Source organism: Chelon labrosus (assembly GCF_963514085.1).
Source record: "Chelon labrosus genome assembly, chromosome: 10".
NCBI classification, from domain to species: domain Eukaryota; kingdom Metazoa; phylum Chordata; class Actinopteri; order Mugiliformes; family Mugilidae; genus Chelon; species Chelon labrosus.
In genome coordinates this window covers 9,268,756-9,284,410 of record NC_140360.1, presented here as the reverse complement: position 1 = coordinate 9,284,410, position 15,655 = coordinate 9,268,756, and the positions used below count along the sequence as shown (strand labels likewise).

At 43.2% G+C, this 15,655-nt stretch overlaps 1 protein-coding gene across 2 annotated transcripts in view; it reads left to right on the top strand.

Moving 5' to 3' along the window:
• LOC311494285 (forkhead box protein J3-like) overlaps positions 1 to 15,655 on the top strand; it is a 62,872-nt gene that overhangs the window by 14,523 nt on the left and 32,694 nt on the right. For both annotated transcript variants that reach the window (XM_084553249.1, XM_084553250.1), the window contains one exon: positions 14,898 to 14,972. In XM_084553249.1, the coding sequence (XP_084409375.1) occupies positions 14,898 to 14,972 (75 nt within the window). The remainder of the gene's footprint in view (positions 1 to 14,897; positions 14,973 to 15,655) is intronic.

Below are 15,655 nucleotides of genomic sequence, written 5' to 3'. Positions count from 1 at the left end.
TGATTCGTGCAGTTCTACATTTGTGCTCACAGAAATATTTTTTTTTCATTATGCATTTTTTTTTATTTATATACCTGTGCATGTCTTTAAGAGTGCGCCTTTGGCTGTATTTTCCAGAGAGTCACTTGAAAAGAGTCTGATAGTGATGGCTGGGAAAATGCCACGGCCGTCTTGTTTGTTTTATTGAGTCTCCCCTCTTAACTGTGTGTTTATGCCCTCGTTACCAAGTAACACATGCAGAGCTGTTACATGTACCTTAGCATTCCCAGTTTACGTGTCATGTTGGACCAGTCTGCCGTCCAGATGTGTGGTCAAAGCCTCCCCCTTGAGCTTGCACTAAAGATAGTGGTATACAGCATAGAGGTCCTTGTACGCAGAATTAAACACTGATTAGATGCATTGCTATCAAAGCTGAAAGCTGATTTAAATCTCCTTTAGAAAGCAAAATCTGGATAAAACTTGATTTACAGTCATATAGCACTTCATGCACCATAGCCTGAGGCGTTTAGGAGGAACTTAACACAGCTGACTAGACGTCACCCACCGTTTTTAGTGACGTAAATACAGAAGAACGTCAACACACAAGCACACAGGTGTGAATGCATATATTTCAGGTGTCGCCACTAGTTTCTCCAATTTGCTGCTGTTTTAACCCTAAAGAGGCCGCGGTCGTTCTGACGACAGGAGAAAGACGTATTGGCTGCTCTTTCCTGCTTCATGTTACCACCTCGGAACAGACAACCTCATTCATTGAGAGGGATGGTGTGAAGTAATTATAATCGGAGCGGTAACCACGTAAACGCTTGATCGGATCATTTCTCTCTGGGCTGAATGCACATGGGGTAAACATGAGGTGATGTGAGGATTTCCAAGAACATGGAGGTAGCAAAACAACAACAACAACTGTTTGAAAAGATGAATAAAGCCAGAATCTAAGTGGGCATCGGCACACAAAACCGGTTCCATCTTGGTTGTCTTCTTCTGTTTAATGAAATCAGTGTTATCAGTAAAGTTAAGGAAAAAACTGTCTGCTATTATATTGCTGGCAGTTGACGCTCCACAGTGGGGGAAACCACTTTCCTTTGGGTTAAGGAAATGACGTAATCACTGTCTGTTTTGGTAAAACCGCACCCACACTACGCGTCGTCATGGAGCAGATAAACGTTGTCAATAAATAGTAAGTGAAGATTTCTTTTACCTTTTGGATTTGTAATTTGGTGATAGATGTTGATTTACTTGTGAAGTTAAATTTAAAAACGTCTCGCATATGTAGAAACCAATCAGGCATAACATTATGACCACCTTCCTAATATTGTCGAGGTCTCCCTTGTGCCTCCAAAGCAGACTCATCAGAGAATGGACATGGGCCTTCTGAGGGTGTCCTGTGGTATCTGGCAACAGGATGTTGTTAGTGGGGGGCCTTTGGTTCCTATGGGTTGAGGGGAGGGGCCTCTGTGGATCATCCCACAGATACTTGTTTGGGATCTAGTGAATTTGGAAGTCAGGTCAACACCATGTGCCTTTTTTCATGTTTTTTTTTAGTTGTTCCTAAACGGTTTTAGTGTGTGTGCCTGTGTCAGGCTGCATCCTGCATCACTGCTATGGGATGGGGTCGTCTGGTCTGGTCTGGTCTAGGTGGGTGCTATATGTCTAAGCAGAACATTGAATTGTCACAATGTTATTCACGTCTCCCGTCAGTGGTCATAATGTTATGCTTGACTGGTGCGCATATGCACATAACGCACTTATTAATACTTTCTTTTTCCATCACAAACCACAAATTCAAGCAAAGATAATAACTGTGGACATCCTTTATGAAGCAAATTTCCTTTCCCCAATCCATTAGTTAAAGGTTGAACTGTCACAGTCGGAGTTGAACAGTGAAACAATCACATCCACAGTTTCTCTTTATGAGTCAATATATACAAAGGGCCGGCCCCCTCCCTTCACCGCATTTGTATTCAATATAAACTCTTGCCAACTGTAAGCAAAACAAATTAATATTATCAGCATTTGTGTCATTTTAGACTCCGCGCTCGCACAAATGAGCCGAGCCTGCACGTCTATACATAAACACACAGGGCGCACATAGATGCAGCAGCTATTAATTATACTTGTATGTGAATCACCGCTAGAGCTTTTAATTACACACTAATCACTAATACCAGTCTCAGTATTAAATTCTTAATTAAAAGCGAGGAATTTCTCTTGCTATCTCCTCGAGCACTTGGCGCTCATCCAACACCGTGCTTCCCTCTCTAACCAGCCAGGCCTGTAGCACTCTCCATATGGCTAATAATAGGCTTAAGGCCGGTTTCCCTAGCACTCTGGAATGCAACAATTATACCACAGAATGAGCTTATTCGCTAGTTATGGGTTTTGCATCCTGCCTGACATGAGCCTGTCTTTTGTCAGGACCTAAATAACATCAGCATGTCATAAAGCTATACAGGAGAGATGATTTTCTGACTTATAGTTAAGGCAAGTTTGTGCCAGTAACATTTGTGGGATTTGGATTTGCTGCTCTTACTGCAGTCACATGTGTATTATTACATGTACGTGTTTACATCGAACAGCCTTGTCATTTCTAATCTATTGCTGTGGCTGCGGTGCACCCAGACTAAAATGGAAAGCATTCTGAAAAAAGAAATCACTTTTCATTTGAAAATGGCACGTCACTGAAACGCTAAAAGAAAGAAAGGAGAAAAAAAAAAAAAAAAAACACTGACAAGACCTCGTCTTGTCTTTGGGTCAACAAACAACAAATTGTGCATCACAGGCAACATCTGCTAAGGAGAGAGACAAAAACAATCCGTGCGCTTTTTGGTGAATCTGTCAGAGAAATTGTATTTCTGTCGCGCAACTTCACCTATTTTCAAAGTGCGTGGAGGAGGAAAAGGAATATGAAGCCGTGGCTCTTATCAGGGTCATCGAGAACAGCAAACAGCGTTTTAAATAATGTATAAAGTTAAAAATATACATTTGAAAGAAAAACACACACAGACATGAGCCAGTGGGGCGAGTGGAAAACTGGTCACTGACTTCCATATCCTTGAGTGCTGAATCTCGAATTGTTAAATGTATTTGTTCTCGCATATACACCAGTCAGCCACAACATTATGACCACTGACAGGACCTGGCGTTCATGTGGATGTTACTTAGACATGTAGCACCCACCTAGACCAGACCAGGCACCTCCATCCCATAGCAGTTACACGCCTTGATGGCAGCAGCCATCCCCAGCAGGATGCAGCCTGACACAGATACACACACACAAAAGCGCTTTAGGAACAACTAAAAAAAAGAACAGCACAAGGTGTTGACCTGAGGCCTCATGTACAAAGACAGAAGCACATTTCCTTTGTACATCCCAGTCAACGTGGAATTGAGCGCACACGTTGTACCCGTCCACGCCCCATTTAAATATGCAAATTATATTTAAATTGACCCTGCATCTGAGATTCCCCTCTCTGCACGATAAGAATGAGTAAGACGTAAGAAAGCAAATTGGCGACGCTACTCACTGGAGTGGAGGCGCACAAAAATGTACTCTTTGGCACGCTGTCCTCCAGCATAAACAATAAACGCAAGAGGAGTGAGTGGGAGAGTGTGTGTGAGGCCACCTCACCATTAACCAATGTTAGTTAATTGCATTTGTGCATCACATATGATCTGTACATTGATCGAATGAAAATGCTTCCTGTTGACATAAACAAATTCATCATGTGATGACGCTTTTATAGCAACGTGTGTGCAGTCCATAGCTCCGATTACATTCGGAAAACCAGCTCTCGCTGCAAATTGCGCTTTAATGTTGACCTGTTGAGGATCAACAGCTGTAGAAGCCAGTGTACGCCAGCCATGACGTTGGCGTGAGGCACGCACATGTTCACGGTCATTTCATTCTTCTGAACTTTTCCGTGAACAAGAACGTACGGAACATTTTTGTGCGCACGCACCCTTCGTACATGAGGCCCCTGGCCTCCAAATTCACTAGATCCCAAACTGAAGTGTCTTTGGGATGATCCACAGAGGCCCCTCCCCTCAACCCATAGGACCCAAAGACCCCCACTAACAACATCCTGTTGCCACAGGACACCCTCAGAAGGCCCATGTCCGTTCTCTGATGAGTCACAGCTGTTTAGGAGGCACAAGGGAGACCTACACAATATTAGGAAGGTGGTCATAATGTTATGCCTGATTGGTGTATTTCAGATTCTGTAGACAGACACATGATCAAGCAGAAAATGTACATGATCATGTCAAGGCTAACAGCCTTTCTAGTTTATGATCCCAAGGTCATGTCATTGACTGAACTCACATTTTAATCAAAGAAGGGCTTAGAGGTGACAGAAACAAGGGCTCTTAACTTTTCCTTTATACAATCTTAATATAGTTTTTGATACGTTTACATTCAGGAACATCTCTTGGACATGTGTGCAGCACATTTGGGAATATGTGTGGTAGTTGGGGCTCATACATACAGCACAGGTTGTACAAAAAGGCTCTATTTTTGGGCAATTAAAACTCTTAATCAAATGAAGAGAAAAATCTTTTTTTTGTAATTTAGATGGATTGTGTGTGTATCGTCTGTACCCCCAGGCAGTCCAGTACAGTTTCATTAGCCATGAACCAATCACCCTCCTGAGCAGCTTAGCGGAGCTCACCCAATTAATGAGTTCACAATTCAGCGTAGAACGGCCTTCATTTCATCAAGTACGAACGAGAATAGAAAAAGGCGTCTGTCAAACATTATTGAGATGCACAGTGCAACCAGTGAACTCCTTCCTGCTTGTCCTTCTTCCCCTCCTTCCTCCTTCCCCACTCGCTCGCCTCCTCTCCCGGAAAGCCGCTGACAGAAGCTGTCACTTTGCCGCAGCCCTCTGCTTGACACAACCAGCGACAGGAAGTGTGCCACCGTGACCTAGTTTGGTCTCTGTGTTATTTTTGAAACACTATATTAAAATTACAGCTGAAAGGATTTGTCTTTCTAAATTAGTTGTGAGATTAGAAATCCCACTGATGTGACACTGGAAAGACGGCAAGTGGAAAAAGTTGCACCAGGCTCATCTTTTACATGCAAGCAGGAAAGCGTACATTCCTGTTGGATGACTTGGTGAGCTGAACAGTGTTCTTCCTCTGTTTACCTCAAGATGGAAGATAAAATAATTACTATAGACTGTATATAAATATGGACAATGCGTCCCCACTTCCTTGCATTTGCCAAATTGATGCTATTTTCCTGGGAATACGGGCGGCGCCATCTTGCGAGTTGCACTGTACATTCCCAAGAGTGAAGCCACGCAGAGCCGCGATATCATTGACCCAACCAAACTTCCGCCAGACTCACTTTTGTTTTCGTTTAATTAACACTACGCTCTGCTCTACCTCCACCAGTTACAAGGAAATGTTGGATTATACACTGGACTGTTACTATAGCGTCAAATAACTAACTAAAACGACACTTGAGTATGCATCAGTATTATATGAACTGCCTTAAAATGACAGAAACCATCCTTGAAAAAAAAATATTTGACGTGTAATTTAGTGTTTTGGTTCATGGAGGGGGTGGAGCTTGTGACCTATACTGCAGCCAGTCACCAGGGGGAGCTCTGCTTGCTTTGGCTTCACTTCTGGGGAGCTGTTCCGTGTCCGTCTTTATACAGTCTATGATAATTACCAACATGCTAGCTTACTGGTCAATGTCCAGCATCTGATCACCATTAAATGCATCAGTCACAATGCTTATCTTCAGGCTAATAATCCACCTGTAATCTAAATGAGACAGCATTCCAGGGTCATGTAAATCAGGTATTCCTTTTGGATATTTCTCATTTTGGATACAGCTGGGCTAAAATGATATGAAGGAGCATTCTTTGGACATGCATGCAGCACATTTGGGATTATAAATGCAGTTTGCAACTCATTCATATTAGATTAGATTTTTGCAGAGCCAGTGAGATACAGTTAGCATCTAACTAGACGTGCAAATAAGCCATTGTTCACACTAAGTGCCGGTACAGTATATAGAAAGATGGCAGTACTTGGGTTAAGTGGTGCTTTGTCCTACAGTATCTATACAGTGTGTACAGTTGTGTCATGTACAAAATGTTGATGGTTGACAGTGGGTATAATATCTAAACAGATTATATGTAATATACAGGATTAAGTGTGTGCATAAGTGACAGTTTGAATTGATTATATGTATATGCACCGAATAAGTGTCTTCATAATTGACACATCACATTACTGTCAGCTCTATGGGCTGTACACAAGCAAACTAGGCATCAGTTTGAAAAGCTGGGGTAGAGATGCATCAGCAAATTATCTTTTGGCCTTTTATGCCTTTATTGGATAGATGACAGTGGAGAGGGAGACCGGCGGGTGGTTGAAGGTGGTTGAAGGATTGAAAGAAGGTGGCTGTGTTTGCACAATTAAACAGTTCTGCCAGGGTGGAAGATTTTGCATGTAAACAAGTATATAATTGGAAAATTCATTTTTAGTTAAACATCTTAGCAGGAATATTGGCTTTTGATGAATGAAAATGCATCTAGAAGAAGTCAATTTGTTACTTAAACTAGACTTTTTCATATTGTATTTTCCAGAAAAACAAAACTGAGACAATTTGGACTTGCTGGGTGAAGTCGTTCTGCCACTCATCCAAGTAGCTTCTTGTTTCAGCTTTGTCTTTTGGACGTACCATGACCTGAAAATGGCTGAGAACCTTCACAGACAACACCGTGTTTCATTGTCTCACCAGCAGCAACAAACAATGAAGCCCTACTTTGTATTTGAGCCAAGGCTGTGTGAATCTCACCCCTTCATCTAACGGCTCACTTTTTCTTTTTCTGCGTACACTTCTTATTGTACGATGTCGCCGCTACTTCTAACTTGGTGAGGAACTCATTACATTTCCTGCAGCTGCTTCACAATAAAAGCATTCAACTAGAAGGAACAGGATCTGTTGGCTGGTTCCCCCTGGTGCAAGGCTTTTATTCTGAAGCAGCAGTAAGAAAGTTAGCCTTTGTATTAGCAGTAACCTACAATATGGCTTAAGTTGTCTTAGGGGGAGCGACTGTGGTCAATGCATGTGTTCCTTACTTCATGCATCTTAGTGCAATAAAGCAGACCGACCTGTGCCCATGAAATGCCATTCTGGACGTATGTAAGCGCAACAATAGCTTGCAAGTATACATCGTCCTCTTGCATTAGCTGGTAAAGGCTGCATTTACTCGAGAAGGGCCTGCTGGTTGGAATAATACACTGCATTTTAGTGTATTCTTATTGTTTTGGAGCAACATGCAAGATCCCCAGAGACAGCAGCAACCCCACTTCCACCTTGTCTGTGATGTTTTGTTTTTTTGTGCCAGTCTCACACACACACACACACACACACACCCACTCACTCTGTGCCTTTATCTCCTTATCCTCCCATCACACACACATTCACACACAGAAGTACACTCATGCTGTAAACATGCATGCGTGTAGACCCGCATATTCCCTTACAATAGATGAACAGGTGTGTGCATATCTCCTCACAGTCACATGCACCGGTGCACACACACCTGCCTGGATAGACACCCATAAACAGGTGCATGCATAAACAAAACCCTAAAATACACACAGCTGTTCACACACACACACACACATATTCGCGCACATACTCTAGTGTACTAACACACACTGCACCGTCACACATGCCTCTCATCTTATAGATGAGTTGTGTGAAGTGCTTCGGTGAGGGAGTGAAGTGGGTGGGGGGAAGGGTCCATCAAATGAAATGAATATGTATCGGATGGGGTTTGAAGTAGTGACTTGCATTCAACCCTGCATACTCGCGCAGAGTCTGTCACTCCGTCACCATCAGGATATAATAAGGCGCCTCAATGAACCCAGGAGACTTTCACATCTAAGACACCTGTCCGTATGCGCGTGTACCCCACACTCCCTCTCCCAGCCTATTTATTTCTTTGTGCCTCCTCCCAGCGCCTTCTCCTCTGCCTTACCTCCAAACCTTACCGCATGTCCCTCTCTCTCCTTATGTGCCGTACGGGTTCAGCTGAAAGTTAATAAAATCTCTTCTGTATCTCTCCTCTCCAAATATCCCCTCCCGCTGTATCTTCCTTCCTTTCCGCTTTTTTTTTTTTTTTTTCGCCTCTGCTTCCATATCTCTTGTTCTGTCCGTGGGCGCACAAGGACTACCTCTTTGACACGGCAATACATTCATCCAGAAGGCCATGGAAGGGACCCTCCTGAATACAGCTATGCGAGATGTTCATTTGTGTGCGCACGTCAGACTCCATAAAGTCCTCCATAGGTTGATACCTCGGTCAACAGAACTTCTGCCCCTTGATCTGAGTCTCCCTGTGAGCATGGGTTTCGGGGGGGGAACTTACACAAGATACATAACATGAAGGGTTCATTCCTTACCCTGCTCAGTAGAGACTCTAGAAAAAAACAAGTTGAAGTTCGGCGAGTTGCAGCGATTATACCTGGAAAAAAAACGTACCAAGTTGAAGTTATCTCAACTTGAAGGCAACACCATTGAGGTGACAACCATTGGGAGTGATTCACACAGTTGACTGATATATGACACAAGCAAAGAGTTCTCCCAAACTGTGCTACCGCCAGGTGAAACCCGATGGAAGTGTCGGTCGCAAACAGAGGACCACTAATACCAAGAATAACTTGGTGATCCGTAATGGACGCCTTTCTAGAATCTAGAAATCTACACTAGTCTTGTGTCTGTGGTTTTGGAAAGAAAAGTGGTTGAACGATCTCTGTTCAGTGTTTCATTTCTATGTTCTGCTTGTGACACTCAGAAACATTTGGGGTGGGAAATATGCAAGAAGGTTACCTGGCAACCAGGTCCACTAACGACCAACTGTCAGCTGCAAAGCGATGGTTGATGCATAACACAATGATCACTGACAGGAGAAGTAAATAACATTGACCATGTTGTGACAATACAATGTTCTGCTGGGAAACTTTTGGACCTGGCATTCATTGGTGTGGATGTTACTTAGACATGTAGCACCCACATAGACCAAACCAGGCACCCTGACCCTTATTGCAACGACACTCCTTCATGGCAGCAGGATGCAGCCTGACACAGGCACACACACAAAAACGCTTTAGGAACAACTCAAAAAACATGGACAACAGCACAAGGTGTTGACCTGGCCTCCAAATTCCCTAGATCCCAAACATAGTGTTGCCAGACACCACAGGACACCCTCAGAAGGCCCATGTCCATTCTTTGATGAGTCACAACTGCTTTGGAGGCACAAGGGAGACCTACACAATATTAGGAAGGTGGTCATAATGTTATGCCTGATCGGTATATGTACAGTAGGCAGAGCTTTACAGCTTGCACATTTGCAGTTTTGGGTGGTAATCCTTCTTCCAGTTAGTACTAGAGAGGAGATCCCTTCGCAGAACGGTGGATCTGATAATAAATTCTGGAGTTGCATGTATAAAGTGAATGAGAATGGCACCACTGGAAACCATTACAACCTAAACTAGTCCCTTTCTGTCACTCTGTATTAGTTGGGCTGCACTGTATGTTTCTATTGCATCCGACTTCCCCAACCAGCCATTTGACTGTAATCAGAATTGTTTTGGTAAAATAGGACAAGTTCTGTTTCCACGCTTGTGAATCGTCACTTTTCAAGACTGTTAAATTCACGTTAGAGGAAATGCCGTCTCATGTTGCCACTTTGTATTTAACTCAGCTGCCATGACCCAAATCTTCCAAACCTACCCACTTATGTAACATCACTCTTCTCCATGTGACCTGTTTCCTTGGCGTATCTGCACACACACACACACACACACACACACACACAACAAGCTTCCTGCCTGTGGCCAGAATATCCTTCTGGCTGCTCTAACCTGCACCATACCCTGTCTGCACGCACACACACACACACACACACACACACACACACACCTAACCTTTTCATCCATGTCTGTCAACCTCATCATTGCTGCTTTGATCACTTATTCCTTTTCTCTGGCTGATCCACACATACACACAGACTCACCCGCTCCTCTTCCTCTGTCTTTACTCTCCACCCGAAAGCGTGTTTCCAAAACCTGACTTTTTGTCACACATCACATTATATCACATTGCATTTTGTCAAAAAAGTCACCCATGCTTATCGAGCCCGCCTTATATAACTAACCTCGTCAAGTCCAGGATGGTGCACTCTTAGTTAAGCAGAAGCAGCATCCTCCACCACATGCACAGATAAACTGTATATAGTGTACATGCCACGCACACATGCACACAGCCTCATATATCTAATAATATCTTCATTTTACCTTGTTTTTCTGGGACATAACTCTTAATTTACAGCCTAAAAATCTGAAATTAATCTAATCTAAAAATTGCCCATAACACCGGTAAGCATTACTGAAACTGTACCTCTACAGCAGATATTTATAATAAATGGCTGCAGGTGCAATCTCATCTGCAGGCGACATAAATGAATGAACTTTTTTTAATGTTATTTTTGTCTTTCTCTTGTAATTAAACAAATTCTCAAGCGTCTAATCTAATTTAATTTGATAATTGTTTCAAGAGGATGACATATTAGTAGTTTGGAAAAATGTTTTTTGCTTGAGTTTGTTTGCAATTCTGCTTTTGAAGAAAGAAAACAATGATTTAATGTATGTTCTTTGGATGCGAAATTTGCCAACGTCTGACTCATGGGTCTCGACCATAGACTGTGTATAAATATGGACAAAACGTCCCCACTTCCTTGCATTGGCCAAACTGACGCTATTTTCCCGGGGATACATGTGGGCACCATCTTGCGAGTTTGGAGCCAGAGTCTGATCAGTGTGATCCAAGAGTGGCGTCACACTGAGCCACGTTACTGATGACCACACCTTCCTCCAGACTCACTCACGTTTTCGTTTAACTAATACTACGTCCTACGGGACTGCATCATCTAGCGGTTGGCATGGCAACTTGTAGTCATCATGATGTCACATCCTTTTTCTATAGTGTCAAATAACTAACTACACTTATCAGAAAAATGGACACTTGAACATGCATCAGTATTATATTAACTACCTAAAATGTCAGTACTTTAGTGATTTAGTCTCATCCGCTAACATGGAGGGGGTGGAGCTTATGACCTATACTGCAGCCAACCACCAGGGGGAGCTCTACTTGCTTTGGCTTCACTTTAGAGGAGCTGTTCTGCGTCTGTCTTTATACTGTCTATGGTACGGTTGTGACTGTGCAGTTTATCAACTGCTGGGCAGGGCTGGGGCCATGCCATTCCTGCAAAAAAAAAAAAAAATCTCATTAATCAGGCAGAGCAAGGAGTGGGTGGAAGGAGGACACAGCAGTGAATCTCATTATCTTACTTCACAGCACGCCTAATCAGTACATTTATTAATGATGACAAAAAAGGAAGCATTCACACATACAGTTTATATACACATGTAAAGTGCGTGCATGCAAGCAGGCTTTGACTGATGCTTCCTGGGTTGAAGGACATAACTTTACACACACACACACACACATGGCTGTGCAGAAAAATTAAAATTGTTTTCCAGATTCATTTCCAGATTTCCATCAGTGGCAAGAAAATATGTTTTCCTGTATGTGTCATTCACCTTTTTAGGAATACTGTAAATGAAAGATAACTTTTACAAAAAAACAAAAACTCGAAATCAAAATGTATGGATGTGATTTTGAAAGTATTACAAGAAGCAAAGACGGAAACATTTGGAGAAATAAACATGAGGCGGAGGCTTTCCATCAAAGACACCAGTGAGACTAGGAAAACACAATATGAGCAATATTACAATAACACATTATCCGCAATCCCAGATGATATTTGTCAAGATTAGATTTGCAGGCACGCCAGCAGCATGCCTCCATACATAGCGGATCTGTTGGCTGGCCCCCATCGCTTTGGTTCAGACTGAAATATCTCAACAACTATTTGATGGACTGCTGAAGTTTCCACAGACATTTACAGTGCCCTGAGGATGAACTCTTAATGACTCTGGCAATCGTCTGGCCGTTCTGTTGGCAGCACCAGCAGGTCAAAGTTATCTGTGTCTCTTATTGTGCTACTCAGCAATCGACGGCATGATGAGCGTTCTGCTTTGCCGTGTTCACCTTAACTCTTAAGTGGGTTATCATGCTGAAGAAAGCATTTGGCTCAAAGCACAGCTGTGCCTGAGCTCAACCTTGTTTTTGACTTTATTTCTTTTACATAGTGTTGATGGTTTGCACATCGGCGACTGCCAGGTACGCTGGACTAATGAAAATAAGCCTTGCATAAACAAACTTGACACAAAGAAAACGATGTAATGCAATTCAAGTTTGCAAGCTACAAATACGCATTTCATCATACCTCTACATATGCACATACACCAATCAGGCATAACATTATGACCACCTTCCTAATATTGTGTAGGTCTCCCTTGTGCCTCCCAAAACAGTTGTGACTCATGAGAGAATGGACATGGTCCTTCTGAGGGTGTCCTGTGGTGTCTGGCAACAGAATATTGTTAGTGGGGGCCTTTGGGTCCTATGGGTTTAGGGGATCCCACAGATACTTGATCAGTTTAGGAATTTGGAGGCCAGGTCAACACCTTGTGCCGTTTTTTGAGTTGTTCCTAAAGCGTTTTTGTGTGCGTGCCTGTGTCAGGCTGCATCCTGCTGGGGATGGCTGCTGCCATCAAGGGGTGTCATTGCTATGGGGTGGGGGTGCCTGGTCTGGTCTAGGTGGGTGCTACATGTCTAAGTGACATCTACACCAATGAATGCCAGGTCCAAAAGCTTCCCAGCAGAATATCAACACAAGATGCTCAATGTTATTTATTTCTCCATTCAATGGTTTTAATGTTGTGGCTGATCGGTGTATATTAAGCAAATATAATTTATTTCAGGTTTTTAGTTTAACGTTGTGTATCATAGTGCAACTATATCCTGCTACTCCCAATGGTAGCTATGAGTGCTGGGTTTAAAAAACTGATTTTCATTGGAAAGATCTAATATTGCTTCATAATTTCTTTTAAATATACGCCATTTTCTACATCCCCTCATTAGAAATCTTGCAGATAAGGGTAAAATACTGTGGAAAAATAACGTATGTCAGAAACCAATGAAATTAGTTTTGTGAAAATGTATTTTCATAACGAAGCAGAACTGTTTTGAAACTGAAATTGGGCTGAATTGAACGGGGACCCTGTGAATTGCAATCAAATCAGTTCAGGATATCAGCAGAGATACTCTGCCCCAGTCTGTGGTGTAGTGTATTTGTTGTATACGTGTTTCAAATGAGTCAAGGAAAAAATACCTCAAATTTAGGTCAATGAGAGATTTTTAATGTCAGCCTGGTACACCACCCAGGACCAAGAGAGGACCCACATGGCTAAAAGTGCCAGAGTTTGCAAAGTCTGAAATACATTTTGGATTGTGCCGACACTGCAGATAGTGCGCAGGTGTGCAAAAACTGCTTAGGTGCTAAAAAAAAACCAATACGTAAATAAACAAACAGTAGACAGAGGTGAGCCGATTTAGTTGGGCTGAAGTGACGGGACTCTGTGTTAATGATCCACAGCCGCGGCCCGCAGGAAAGTTTTCGTAACAGATGGTTGCCGTAGTGTGGCGAGCTGGTGGCGGCCCTCCTCGCCTTTTTAGTTTTTTTCCCCCCCATCACCCGACTGCCACATGTTTTCCTTGATGGACGGCCACAAACAGCCAGTGACCCGCTAAGTAGAGCAGCCGAAAACCGCCGGAGCATTTCTCCAGGAGGTAGGGGGCGAGGCAGAGGTGGACCAGCCTGTTATGGTGTGCCAGAGACAGAAGAGAGGAGGTGGTTTTTGTTGCAGCAGGAGGAAACAAGAGTCAGTGTGGAGCGGGGGAGAGAGAAAAAATAAAAAATAGAGAAAAAAGGAGAAGAGAAATTCCTCCCTTCCCTCTGTCTTCTCCCCTCCTCCTCCTCCCCAGTGGTATTAATTAGCAGCAGCAGATGAGTGGAGAACTGGAGCCTGAAGGGAGAAGAGGTTCATGTCAGGTTAGCATACACTCTCTCTCGCTCTCTTTCTCTCCTTCCTCCTCCTCCTCCTCCTCCTCCTCCTACATGTACACAAGGCACACACAAAAACAATAGGTGTTACAAATTGTAGAAAAAAAAAAAAAAACAGCTTCCCCTCATTACGGCTGAGGCTGAATGCTGCGAAAAACGCTTTTTCGAGTTTTCATTAAGCCAGACGTGAGACGCCTCTAACACCCGTGAGCACCTGCATTGTCACCCACCTCGCAGCCAAGCCAAGTCATGGCTCGCAGCGTCCCTCTGGTCCCTCGCTCCCCGTCCGCACTGAATGCGTTTTCAGACTCCCCCCGCCTTTTTTCAATTGTCAGTTTCAGGTTCTTCAGTTTTAATCAATTCAGCCGGCCCCGTATCTGCCGCGTAGCGGCTTGCTTTTCACACTTGCGCAACAAGAAAGTGAAGCCCGCTTCTGCCTTTCGAGTACCTCAAGAGCCAAACCTGTAGGAGAGTTCGCAGTTAATTGTTGGAAAAAAACGCCGTATACTCCAGCTAGTAGTTTTGCTTCCACGTTATTGATCTCGCCTGATTATTTCTGGGTTTTGTTTGCGTCTTGTTAGCAGCAAAGAAAAAAAATGACCTTGTAATTCATTCATCTCCAGCTTGAGTCCACTTTAAAGCAATGAATTCAACAAAATGGGACTTGAATCGGCACATATATCGTGAGGTAGCTATGAATGTTGTTTTACTTATTGGGAAAAAGTGGATTCAGTTAAGTCCCTCTGTAATATGTTTTTTTTTTATTATTATTATTTCTCTAAACTTCTTTTTCTTCTGCCTTTTCTTTCCCCTTCCTGTCTCTCTCCGCAGAATTCCATACGACACAACCTGTCCTTGAACAAGTGTTTTCTCAAAGTGCCTCGCTCCAAAGACGACCCTGGAAAAGTAAGTATTTCCTGAACAATATAAAACGACTGAGAGAGAGAGAGAGAGAAAAAAAACGGCTTGAATTACGGCGCTGGTGCTCAATGGAGGAGGAAAAAAATAAATAAAAAAATGCAAGCCCTATCTATCTCGGCGAGCTCACAAATAAGGCCCGAGCTGACTTTTCCCACGTCGAGTTGCCCTCGTGACAAATGTGTGCACACACTCGAGCGTAAGTGCACCCAAAGACGCCCACACTCGCTGTTCTGTTTCTTTGTCGCACACACACACACACACACGCAGAAAGAGAGTGTCTGCACTTAAAAGCAATTTGTACCTCCATAACCGACTGTGCTGAATACCTAATGCCGCTTTCTCTGTTTTCTGTGGCTGCTCCGATATTGATTCTGCCAAGTAATAATGTGGTACAGGGAGTAATGAATAATAAGTATATGTAGGTAGACTCCTTCAGATGCAAGGCCCTTCACGCATCTGTTGTGCTTTATTAGAGGCCTCTTTCTCTCACCCTCGCTTTCTCTCGCTCTGTCTCTCTCCCAGACACAATCAGAGGAAGCTTTAGATATGTTTCACCGCTGCTGCTGCTGCTGCTGATGCTGTGGTTAGGAAGCAGAGGTGCCACGGCCACTTCAGCAGCACCGCTCTGATAACAACACTTCCTCAAGTCCTTGTTTGTGCTGAATCGA